Source organism: Nicotiana sylvestris, chromosome 9 (assembly GCF_000393655.2).
Source record: "Nicotiana sylvestris chromosome 9, ASM39365v2, whole genome shotgun sequence".
Taxonomy (NCBI): domain Eukaryota; kingdom Viridiplantae; phylum Streptophyta; class Magnoliopsida; order Solanales; family Solanaceae; genus Nicotiana; species Nicotiana sylvestris.
In genome coordinates this window covers 30,746,356-30,760,006 of record NC_091065.1, presented here as the reverse complement: position 1 = coordinate 30,760,006, position 13,651 = coordinate 30,746,356, and the positions used below count along the sequence as shown (strand labels likewise).

At 37.1% G+C, this 13,651-nt stretch overlaps 1 protein-coding gene across 1 annotated transcript; it reads left to right on the top strand.

Moving 5' to 3' along the window:
* The first annotated feature begins 3,849 nt into the window (after positions 1–3,849).
* Positions 3,850–5,290, top strand: LOC104244722 (F-box protein CPR1-like). Its single transcript, XM_009800199.2, has one exon. The coding sequence runs from the start codon at positions 3,914–3,916 to the stop codon at positions 5,078–5,080; it is 1,167 nt and encodes a 388-aa protein (XP_009798501.1). The 5' UTR covers positions 3,850–3,913; the 3' UTR covers positions 5,081–5,290.
* The last annotated feature ends 8,361 nt before the right edge of the window (positions 5,291–13,651 follow it).

The following is a 13,651-nucleotide window of genomic DNA, read 5'->3' as shown; positions in this document are numbered from 1 at the left end:
ATCAAGAATGAGGAGGCAAGTCTTTTCATTTCAGTTTTGATCTCTGCCCAAGGTTGAGTTAAACTTTTAAAAGAGATGAAATTTTTAAAAGAAACTATACTTTTACATACACCTATAGTGATTTATTGTTTTACACGTAGATGCTAGGTGGCCCCTAACCTTATATGACTTAATTAGCCATATGCCTGGTAAGCTTTCTTGCTGCCACATTGAAATTATTAATCGTTATCCCCTTATTAGTTAATTAGATAATGTCCCGTTACCGGGTAATTAACCAACTACCCGCGTAATAAAAAATTATCTCAAATTACTAAAAATTCTACTTATTTTTAATATACTTTATACATCATACGACCATGATCATATGGTACCTTGCATGGTACTAGTCCATAAATACCAGGTATTTTAGCTCGGGTCGTATTTTATTCCAAAATGCCAAACATCGATGAAACTCATTTTTTTTGCTTACCCTCTCGCCTTCACGAATTTACTTATCCCTTGTTTGAAATGGCGTGATATTTATAATCCCAAAATAAATCTCATTCTCGAATTCACGTCGATTAACTACGATGAAACTTCAGCGTACGAAAATGCGAGACGTAACATTTCATTTCTGATCTTACATAAATTTACTTGTGGTGTACCTCCACGTACGAAAACATGGGTGTAACAACAAACCATGTTGAATCTATTCAATACTCGATCTGTTGGTACAATCTGGTCTTCCAGGATGAGTTGTTCTACGACCCTTGATCGTATGATATTTGCCGAGCCACCTGGATCAATTAGCACACGTTTAACTCTAGTTTTATTCATAAGTACAAAGATTACCTGTGCGTCATTATGAGGTAGAATGATTCCTTCTGCATACTCATAGTTGAAAGATAGAGTCCCCTCTAGTAAGTAGTCTCGGGTCCATTTTTCTCTTGTGATTGACACCTTGGTACATTTCATCAATGGACCTTCGGGAATATCGACAACTCTGATGATCATATGTATGACATGTTGTGGTTCTTCTTGTTCGTTTTGTTTGTTGGAATCTCTATTTCTGAAGTGGTTCTTAGCTCGGTAACTTATAAATTCTCGAAGATGGTCGTCGTTGAACGAACGGGCTACTTCCTCCCTTAATTACCAACAATCCTCCGTCATGTGTCCATGTATGCCATGATATTTGCATATTTAGTTAGAATCCCTTCGTGCTGGATCAATTTGCAAAGGTCGAGGCCACTTGGTATCTTTGATGCATCCAGTGGCCAATATGATGGCATCTGCGTCCATATTAAAGTTGGCCTCGATCATTTCTCATCTCAATCTGTGCAAATTTTGCCTAGATCTGTTGCCTCTACAGTCTCCTTTATACGGTTAATCCCGAACTCTATACGACCTTGGTTCTTGGTTGATATCTCTTTTGGTTTTATTTATGGGCTTGGTAGGATAAACAGACCTAGAAGGAGCTCCAGTTGATTATCCTTGACCCTGATATTCGACTGGTACCGGTTGTGTACATCAGCCCAAGTAATAGCTAGGTATCCAATCAAATTCTGCTTTAACTGTTGTGAAGCCACTAAACATCGAATGTTGAGACCTTGAGTAAAAGCTTGAACAGTCTAACTGTCAGTTACCGTGGCAAATCCATCCGTTCCATTTGGAATCGAGATACGAATTCCCTGAGCATCTCGCTGTCCTTCTTCCTTACATTAAAAACGTACGACTTCCTGGTTGCGACCTTGATAGCCCCGACGTATTCCTTTAAAAAAGAATCTGCAAGCAAAGCAAACGAGTCAATAGAATTAGCTGGTAAATTATGATACCATATCATAGCACCCTTCGATAGAGTCTCCCCGAATTTCTTCAGCAAGATGGAATCAGTCTCGTCATCTTCCAAGTCATTTCCTTTGATAGAACACGTGTATGAGATGATGTGTTCATTTGGATCAGTCGTCCCGTTATATTTAGGAATCTCGGGCGTACAGAACTTCTTGGGGATTTGCTTTGGAGCCACATTTTGGGGGAAAGGTTTTTGTATAAACTTTTTGGAATCTAGTCCCTTTAATATCGGTGATGCCGGTGGATTTGGTCGACCCTAGAGTTATAGGTTCCACCTTCTTATCATTTTCATCGATCTTCTTTTCCTCAATATCTATTTTTCTTTGTCAATTCTTCGAGCATCTTTATGATAGCAGGACTGGTCTCCGATTCCTTCTCATTTGATTTCCTCGAAGCCGATTCAACCCTATGTATGACTTCCTAGGATTGCTCGAATTCGACCCTGCTCAGTGTCTGGTTGTGATTTTGGAGCTGGGCTATTGCTTCTTGTTGGGCCTGCAATATTTTGATGATCACCCGCAAGTTGATCCCGCCATCTTCACCGCCATGTGTGTTCTGAGTAGTTGATCGGGTACCCCTGCAAACACTGCTTTCGGGATCGACGGCCAAATTTCCATTTATGTCTAGATGCAAACTCACATCAATTGGATCTACAACCGGAATTCAATCGAGGCCAGTGGGGGTACAATGTTTCCTGGTGCAATGTTCTCATTTTCATTGTGGTAACTGAGATCATTGTCAATGTGTTTACGTGTTGACTGCGAGTTTGACATTTTTTTAATCTTCTAATCGAAGATACTTCAAAGAATAAGTGTAAAATATTGTGTCTTACGAAAGTTAGTGCCAGGCAATTACCATTATCCTTAGCCCCACGGTGGGCGCAAAACTATTTACCCTAAAAATAGGTAACAACCGAATTTATATGTGGTTTTAAGAATACGTGAATTTACTTGGCAAAAACTGAGAAAATATGTCAATTGATATTGAAATTAACTGCAAATAGAAATAAAAGCAAACCGGAATAAACGTATAGATTTTTCCCTCAACTAGGTCGCCCTCGAACCAAACAACTATTCTACTAGGAAATATGAACAGAGTAACAGAGTATTGAAAGCTTAAAAGAAATATAATACTCCCTCCATTTCATATTAGATGAGGTAGTTTGACTCGGCACGGAGCTTAAGAAGAAAGAAGAAGACTTTTGAAACTTGTGGTCTTAAAACTTAAGGGGTAAAACGTTTGTGGGGCCATGTCATTTGTGTGGCTATAAAAGCTTCTCATTAAGGGTAAATGGGTAAAATGAAGAGTTTAAATTAAGTTTGAATTATTTTCAAATTTAGAAATGTGTCATTTGTTTTGGAACAGACTAAAAAGGAAAGTATCTCATCTAATATGAAACGGATGAAGTATATGTTTTGTATTACGTGAATATGATGTGCTTTACAAATTACCAGACTCCCTTTATATAACAGGGGAATCCTACCCTTAATACAATCCTAAATATAGTATGAAATCCCATGATTAGTTGATTAATCGGCCTCTTCCTGATACGTGCCGAGATTTCCGCCGTGATCCTCGGCCGATCGTGGATATTTTAGCTTTCCGTTATTTTGCTCGGCAGGTTTCCCTCGATCTTGCTCGATCATTATCTAGCTCGGTTTCGATCTTGGCTGATCTCGATCGGTCCATGAGTTACGAGTTTGGCAATCTAACTTCGTGTCACGGTCCGGTATGACATGGGGTCGAACCTTGGCCTGTCACCACCCCCGTCTTGATTAATCATACAATAAGGGCAAGCCCGATTTTAACCTTATACAATCATGAATCATTTTCACCTATAACTTGTTCTATAGTCACCCGAGTAAACTGACGGGCCTTTGACAGTTATTACAATTTTATGTGAACAGAAAAATACTGCTCTATTCAGAACCACAAAAGATGCAAGTTTGATGGGCAGTTTGTTAGGGTGCTGATATCAAATTCAAATGAGATAATGAACAACGATGGAACCAGGTGAAAACGTTTTTATTTCACACTGAAACTATCCCTGAAGTGCAAGGTGAGTTGTTTTTTTGAAGAATCCAAGATGACAGATAAAACCATGAAAATATTGCCGGAAGATGTGGCGATTTATATATTTTTTAGGCTTCCAGTGAAATCTCTATCGCGATTCAAATGTGTTACCAAAAGTTGGTACACTCTCATAAAATCGTCTAATTTCATCAATCTTCATCTCAACCGAACCACTACCACCAAAGATGAATTCATTCTCTTCAAGCGAACCCACAAAGAACCCCAAGGATTTAAAAATATTTTGTCTTTTCTTCTCAGTGCTGATGGTGAAGATGATCTTGATTCTATTTCTCCTGATCTTGATGTGCCATATCTGTCTACTAGTTACGGTAGTATTTTTCATCAACTCACTGGTCCTTGCACTGGTTTGATTTTTTTGACAGACTCCATAAACTTTGTCTTATTAAATCCAGCTACTAGAAATTATAGGCTTCTCCCATCTAGCCCTTTTGTTTGCCCTCGGGGTTTCTATCGTTCTATTGGTGGTGTTGGATTTGGCTATGACTCTGTTAAAAATAAATATAAAGTAGTTAGAATTTCAGAAATTTACGGGGATCCTCCGTTCAATGATCCCAGTGTGGTGGAGTGGAAAGGTGAGGTTTATGATTCGAGCACTGATTCTTGGAGAGAACTAGCTAATGTGGATCCCGAGTTGCCCTGGCCTTATACGTTCCCTTTCTCTGAGATGTTTTTCAAGGGAGCCTTTCATTGGTATGCCCACAGAAATATGGTGGTAATTCTTTGTTTTGATATCAGTACTGAAGTTTTTCGCACAATGCAAGTGCCTGAAACTTGTGCTTCGTACGACGAGAAATGTCATAGCCTCGCAGTCTTAGATGAGTCTCTAACCTTTATTTGTTACCCTGACCCAAAGAGAGAAAGTAGTCCAGTACAAGAAACAACTGACATTTGGATAATGCTGGAGTACACTGTAAACGAGTCTTGGATTAAGAAATATACAATTAAATCTCCTCCTATTGTATCCCCATTGGCAGTTTGGAAGGATTTTCTATTGCTTCTTCAAGACAAAAGTGGATTTCTGATTTCATACGATCTTAATTCTGATACAGTCAAGGAGTTCAAATTAGATGGCTATACTGGAAGTTTGAGAGTAATAGTTTACAGCGAAAGCTTGATTCCAATTCCTTTCGGTAGTACACAAGTTCAAAAATTTCAGTGAAGGTATTACTCCTTAACTGAAGGAATTGCACCTGCTTTTGAAAAACTATTCATGAACATATGAACCATTAGATCTTTGATGTGGCGAGCAGCTTGTTTTATGAATTTTTCAGCTATTGGAAATTGCTTTCCATGTCAACATACAGATTTCCATGCGTTGAAAATTTAGTGAAAGCCAATTATTATTTCTCTTTCAATTTATTTTCATTCATATCTGTTATTCCATATGTGCTTACTTTAAATTGACTATATTTACGAGTGGCAACGACAATCTCTTATATTGCATAACTGGATAGTTATCTGTTTGTATGTTCTTAAAGAAAGAGAGAGCTTTTGGTTGTTACAGCCTTCTTCAGACCAAGTCGCTGTAGGAATATATATACCACAGCGGAAGCAATAACAGAATCTTATTCACGTGTAATCTAAACAACTAGCACGTATGGAGATTTTAGGATTACCTCTTGAAGCGTAAACACAACAAATTTATGTCGTTCTCCAGCTCCTCAGTTGAAAACACACCAGTAGATTTCCACAGTCTTCTACTGTTACCCAAACAATAACCGAAAATAGAGAATTTTGGGTGGACAAAATTCTAGTAGAAACCGCAGTCAGAATCGTGTCAAAAACGTTTAGCCCTTATATCCATATATATAGCTGCGTTTTAGGTCAAAACTGTTTTCAAAACCTGTTAGGTTTCGTTCTCCCACTAAGGGACGGTTTTCACGTTTTCTTTCCCACTAAGTAACAGTTTCCACTATTTTCTATTATTTAGGCACAGTAGGGACCACAGAATTTAATTAACAAGGCTTCCTATTATGATATTAATTTCGAAATTCTGAAACTAATTTCCATCATAATAAATTACGAATTATTCCACTAAAAATTCGTAATTGCACTCCTTAGTTCAATTTCGAAATTCTTCCATAAAACCTTATTTAACTCCCCATGTTAAGATTCAGATACTAATCAATCAAATTAAATTACTGACTATTTAATTTATTGATTACTTCCTTTAGACTTACACTTAACTTATTTCATGTGTCGGATACAAAATCCACCGGCCGGGTTTACACATGAAAACTTATAAGCTTTCATAAAGGAGTATCATCAATCTCAAAATCGAGACATGGATTCCATCAACTAATTATTACTTCGCCAATGTATATCATTGTTATCCAATTTACCAGGCTTATTGACTCGCGAAAGAATCTCGCCTTTTAATAAATCAAAACAACAAGTGACATACACAGCTAATAATAATTATATCAGGATTAAGAGTATAAGTACATTAAATGGACTAGAGAAATTATTTTATAAAGTCAGTATAAAATACTCATCTCTACTTGATCCGTTCAATACATACAAAATGTACTAGCACAAGAAGTTGGAATTAAACCATTCCCATAATCAAGATAAATTATATTTAATCTTGTGCTACAATCATTCCGATGATTTGTCCAATTCCATCATTAGATTGTGAACATTAACTTTTATGTCTTACAAGAACCGATGATTTAATCTTCCGTGTATAAGCTAAACTCTATACACTAAATCATCTACTATGTAAGCAATGGACGCACAAACCAACACATGATCTATTTAAAATGAAACTTTATTGAATTTAAACAAGTAAATAAATAATTGTTCATAAAGAATACTATAACAATACGCATGGCTTATAGTATATTCTAACAATCTCCCACTTAGACTAATAACCATGCGTCTACAATTTTGACACCCATTCTTTCTACATGCTTATCAAAAGTCTTCTGTGGTAAGCTCTTAGTAAACGGATATGCCAAGTTGTTTTCTGACGTAATATTGGTGACCACTACATCCCCTCTCTGCACTATATCACGAATTAAATGATATTTACGCTCAATGTGCTTTGCCCTCTTATGGCTTCGTGGCTCCTTTGAATTTGCAACCGCACCACTATTATCACAGTAAAGCGTAATTGGCGCTTGAATCGAAGGAACCACACCCAACTCTCTCAGGAAGTTACCGAGCCAAACTGCCTCTTTGGTTGCCTCAGAGGCTGCCACATATTCGGCTTCCATGGTGGAATCAGCAATAAAAGTTTGCTTGATACTCCTCCAACTTATGGCTCCACCTCCAAGAGTAAACATATTACCTGAGGTAGACTTTCTAGAATCTCTGTCTGATTGGAAATCCGAATCAGTATACCCAATAGGTACCAGGTCATCCGAATGGTAGATCAACATGTAATCCCTAGTCCTTTTCAGGTACTTGATTATATGTTTAACCGCCGTCCAATGCTCTTTCCCAGGATTAGACTGAAATCTGTTAACAACGCCAACGACAAAGCAGATATCATGCCTAATGCATAACATAGCATACATGAGGCTCCCCACAGCTGATGCATAAGGGACCGCCTTCATCTTTTCTATCTCTTCATCAGTCTTAGGAGACTGATCTTTAGATAGAGAAATTCCATGTCTGAAAGGAAGGAATCCTTTCTTGGAATCATGCATGCTAAACCTGGAGAGTATTGTATCAATATAAAGACCTTGGGACAAGCCTAATATCCTTTTCTTGCGATCTCGCAAGAGTTTGATCCCAAGGATATGAGCCGCTTCTCCCAAATCTTTCATATCAAAATGTGTGGACAACCACTGCTTAACTGAATTCAACATGCCCACATTATTTCCTATGAGCAGTATGTCATCTACATATAAGATCAAAAATGCCACTTTGTCCCCATCCCACTTTTTGTATACACAAGATTCGTTAAGACACTGATCAAAACCAAAAGTTTTAATCGCCTTATCAAAACAAGTGTTCCATGCCCTAGATGCCTGTTTTAGTCCATAAATGGACCTTTTAAGCTTACACAACATGTGCTCTTTGCCACTTTCCATAAAACCGTCTGGTTGCATCATATAGATGCACTCATCAAGACTTCCATTAAGGAAAGCTGTCTTGACATCCATTTGCCAAATCTCATAATCATAATGAGCAGCAATGGATAAGAGAATCCTTATAGACTTAAGCATGGCTACCGGCGAGAAGGTTTCCTCATAGTCAATCCCTTCTTTCTGAGTAAACCCTTTCGCTACAAGCCTTGCTTTAAAAGTTTGTACTTTTCCGTCTACACCTCTCTTTTTCTTATAGATCCATTTGCATCCAATGGGTTTAACCCCATCAGTTGGTTCTACAAGATCCCAGACCTGATTAGAGTACATAGACTCCATCTCTGATTTCATAGCAGCAACCCACTTATCGGCATCCTTATCATGTAGTGCTTGGTCGTAATTGACAGGTTCGGAGGTAGGCTCCTCGGGGATCCTATCATATGATTCTCCCAAGAGCGTATAACGAACTGGCTGTCTTATTTCTCTCCCACTACGACTACACACTACATCAGTTGCAACTACATCACTTTGATTTTGTAGTTGAACCACAACATCATCAAGAACCTGAGTCTTCATGCTATCCACTGGGATATCAACGACTTCTTCCTGTTGTGCAGTCTGCTCAACATGACTCCCACTACTTTGTGGTAGTATGACTGCGGGCACTTGTTCTTGTGGGACATTAAGTCTATTGACATTTCTCCCACTACTAAAGTGCAATGGTATGTCAAAATCGACTTCCGGGGTTTGGATATGGTCGTTTTGATTTTCAGATGACTGAGTTTCCATTCCTTTGCTAAGTTCCTGTAAAACGAGTTTACTTCTAGGAACATGGTTCATCAAATAGTCCTCTTCTAGAAACTTGGCATTTGTGCTAACAATTACCTTTTTCTCTTTAGGACAATAGAATAAACCACCTTTCGTCCCTTTTGGATAACCTATAAACACGCATACATCCGTTCTTGCCTCCAATTTATCCGTTTTCCCCTTTAGCACATGTGCCAGACAACCCCAAACTCGAATATGCCGCAGACTAGGCTTGCACCCAGTCCACAATTCTGCAGGGGTCAAGGGTACTGACTTTGAAGGAACTAAGTTCAGAACATAATTCGCCGTTTCTAAGGCATGTCCCCAAAAAGACGAAGGCAAATCAGAATAACTCATCATTGATCTAACCATTTCCATAAGAGTCCTATTTCTTCTTTCACCTACACCATTTTGTTGTGGAGTTCCAGGTGCAGATAATTGAGATGTAATTCCACGTTCTGATAAATAACCAATGAAGTCCGTAGAGAGATACTTCCCACCACGATCAGATCGTAGTGTCTTGATATGTTTATTATGTCGCTTTTCAGTCTCAGTCTTGAATTCTTTGAACTTTTCAAAACATTCAGACTTTCGACGCAACAAATAAATATATCCATATTTTGAGTAATCGTCTGTGAAAGTCACAAAATACTCAAAACCACCTCTTGCTTGGACATTCATTGGACCACACAAATTAGAATGAATTAACTCTAATTTATCACTTGCCCGATTTCCTTTTGAGGGGAAATTTCGTTTTGTCATTTTTCCTTCTAAACAAGATTCACAAGTTGGTAGTGCCTCCACTTTCAATGAACTTAAAGGTCCATCCTTGACCAACCTAGAAATTCTGTTTAGATTTATATGACCAACGCGAGTGCCATAAATATGTTTCACTTAATTCAGAAGAACGTTTTCTCTTACTTGGTAAATCAACATTATTCAGTTCTTTAGGTGGTAACGATTTAGGAATAGAGTCAACAACAAAAAGACCATTAATCAATGTAGCTGAAGAGAAATAACGCTTATTATGAGTTATAACACATTTATCAACGTCATGACAATTAAAATCATAACCATCTCTCATAGCGCTAATATTTCCTAATGCTAAAGCTGGGGCTGCTGAACCGTCTGCTCGATAAACATTGATTTCTCCTCTACTTAGCCGCCGCGTTACCTGAAACCCCTGCAAATAAGTGCAGATATGATTAGTGGCTCCTGAATCTACACACCATGACATGGTAGAAACAGCCGCTAAAAATGTTTCAGCGACAAGTAGATGTAAATCACCTGGTTTATTTTTGAGCTTGGCCAGATAAGTTGGACACTGCTTCTTATGATGCTCGGGCTGCTTGCAGTGATAACACTTGCCCTTAGCCTTTTTCACACCAGCAGTCGCGCCACCAACAGAGGGTTTTTGAGTTTTTTTCTTTTTCTGCCCGCCTCTTGGCTTAGAAGAAGAACCTGCCTCAAAATTCAATGCCACAGGAGGAGCTTGGGACTTGATAATAGTCTCTGCCGACTACAGCTCATTCAACAATTTCGTAAGGGACAAATCCATTTTGTTCATGTTATAATTCAGGCAAAATTGCTGAAAACTGTCAGGCAAAGTATGCGGGATCATTTCAACCTGCGTGTCATTATCAATGTTAGCTCCAAGGACCTCTAGTTCATTCAGAAGACTCATCATCATCAGAACATGGTCCCTGACCGATGAACCTTCAACCATTTTGGTATTCAGAAGGGCTTTCATGGTAGTCTACTTAGCCGCAAGATTCTGATCTCCGAACATTTCTTTGAGATTTTCCAGAATGTCATAAGCAGACTCCATCGACTGATGTTGATGTTGCAGAACATTTGACATGGATGCCAAAATGTAACACCGCGCCATCTCGTCAGCCTTAATCCATTTCTGGTAAGCCTTCTATTCATCATCTGTGGCATCATCTCCAGGTTTTTCTTGACACACCTCATCGAGCACAAATTTGTACTCTTCAGCAATTAGAACAATATCCAAATTTCGCTTCCAATCAACATAATTTGGACCCTCAAGTTTGTTTTGGGTAAGAATGGCAGTAAGGGGATTGAAAGCAGTCATTGTCAATTTGGGAAACATTAAATATTTAAATATATCAAATCAGTTTGTATTATGAACATTAAAATTCAAAACACATTATATATATACAATCTATGCACCTTGAACAACAAATTTCGATGGGAAAGAAGCTATTCTTGCAATATACATATATAATGACAGATTTTAACTCCATAAACATAAACAGGTCATACTCAGATGGAGGGTAAACTGTTAATTTAAGCCAAGTGAATATCAACATTCAACATATATTAGTCTCATTGAACCAACATGCATACTCAGATGGAGAGTAAATACAAATAATCAATGACTAGTATAACATAGTGATTATTCATAATATTTTTATCCGATATGGAAGAAGACCTACGTCAACGTGTAAAAAGATTATATCACTAATTTTTTTAAGCCGGGGACCAAGGGATTGATCCCCACAATTACTGGAATTAAAAACAACTAAAAAAATTCAGAATTTTAGAAAAACAGCAAAAACACCATCTAAACGACCCCGAAAGCCCAAAAAACGACTTCAGTCATGCATGAAATCCATGTGTATTGCTCACTAGGCCGTTTCGCATGGACCTGCCAAGTTTCAGGTCAATCGGAGGCCATCACCTTTTTGACCTCCGATTTTCTGCCCTAATTCGGCAAAACTTGTTTTTTCCGTTTTACATGATAAAATTCAACTTTCAGATTATTCTAACTCAACATCACCAATATTAAAAGGATACATCAAGTTTTCAGAATAATCAACACAATCCATAACAGATAATCACACCAAAAAAAAAGTGCAGGTTTTCAGAAAAATAAACTTTGCATGTAATTCAAAACTTGCATATAGAACATGATATTAATCCTTATGGTTTATCCTAATTATTTAATTAGACGTGAGTAGACTCTGATACCAATTGTAGGAATATATATACCACAGCGGAAGCAATAACAGAATCTTATTCACGTGTAATCTAAACAACTAGCACGTATGGAGATTTTAGGATTACCTCTTGAAGCGTAAACACAACAAATCTATGTCGTTCTCCAGTTCCTCAGTTGAAAACACACCAGTAGATTTCCACAGCCTTCTACTGTGTACCCAAACAATAACCGAAAATAGAGAATTTTGGGTTGGCAAAATTCTAGTAGAAACCGCAGTCAGAATCGTGTCAAAAACGTCCAGCCCTTATATCCATATATATAGCTGCGTTTTAGGTTAAAACCGTTTTCAAAACCTGTTAGGTTTCCTTCTCCCACTAAGGGACGGTTTCCACGTTTTATTTCCCACTAAGTAACAGTTTCCACTATTTTCTATTATTTAGGCACAGTAGGGACCACAGAATTTAATTAACAAGGCTTCCTATTATGATATTAATTTCGAAATTCTGAAATTAATTTCCATCATAATAAATTACGAATTATTCCACTAAAAATTCGTAATTGCACTCCTTAGTTCAATTTCGAAATTCTTCCATAAAACCTTATTTAACTCCCCATGTTAAGATTCAGATACTAATCAATCAAATTAAATTACTGACTATTTAATTTATTGATTACTTCCTTTAGACTTACACTTAACTTATTTCATGTGTCGGATACAAAATCCACCGGCCGGGTTTACACATGAAAACTTATAAGCTTTCATAAAGGAGTATCATCAATCTCAAAATCGAGACATGGATTCCATCAACTAATTATTACTTCGCCAATGTATATCATTGTTATCCAATTTACCAGGCTTATTGACTCGCGAAAGAATCTCGCCTTTTAATAAATCAAAACAACAAGTGACATACACAACTAATAATAATTATATCAGGATTAAGAGTATAAGTACATTAAATGGACTAGAGAAATTATTTTATAAAGTCAGTATAAAATACTCATCTCTACTTGATCCGTTCAATACATACAAAATGTACTAGCACAAGAAGTTGGAATTAAACCATTCCCATAATCAAGATAAATTATATTTAATCTTGTCTTACAATCATTCCGATGATTTGTCCAATTCCATCATTAGATTGTGAACATTAACTTTTATGTCTTACAAGAACAGATGATTTAATCTTCCGTGTATAAGCTAAACTCTATACACTAAATCATCTACTATGTAAGCAATGGACGCACAAACCAACACATGATCTATTTAAAATGAAACTTTATCGAATTTAAACAAGTAAATAAATAATTGTTCATAAAGAATACTATAACAATACGCATGGCTTATAGTATATTTTAACAGTCGCAATACAAAGAGTCCGGAATCAGGTTGTGTTTTTCGACTCAATAGACAGAAGTAGGTGAAAAAATTTTGTTGAATAGATTTCTATTTATAGCACATGTTTTAAATGCGCTATATTTATTATTTTGAAATACTAAATATAGCTTAATATTATATGCGCTATATCTGAACCTGAAAAGTCGGTCGTATACATATATTAAATAACATCCCCTTCTTCCCTACAGTTCACTCGAAATTGCCCCCCCCCCCCACTCCCCCTCTTTTTATCCATTTTTTATTTTCGAAATCACTTGTCATTATTATATTATTAATAAAAGCCACGATTCATGGCTGCCCCGTGGTATTGAATGCGATTTGGTTGTAAAAGCGTCTCATTTTCTCCGGTAAAAAATATTCAGAAACAGGTATTTCGAGACACTTTTCGTATAAGTTGTACATATATATATATATATATGTGGGGGGGGGGGGGTAGTAGTAGTAATCTATTCTATAATTTTGTGCTTGTTTTGTCAAATTTTGTTTGTTTTTACCCAAATTTATATTATTTGTAGCAAATTTTTT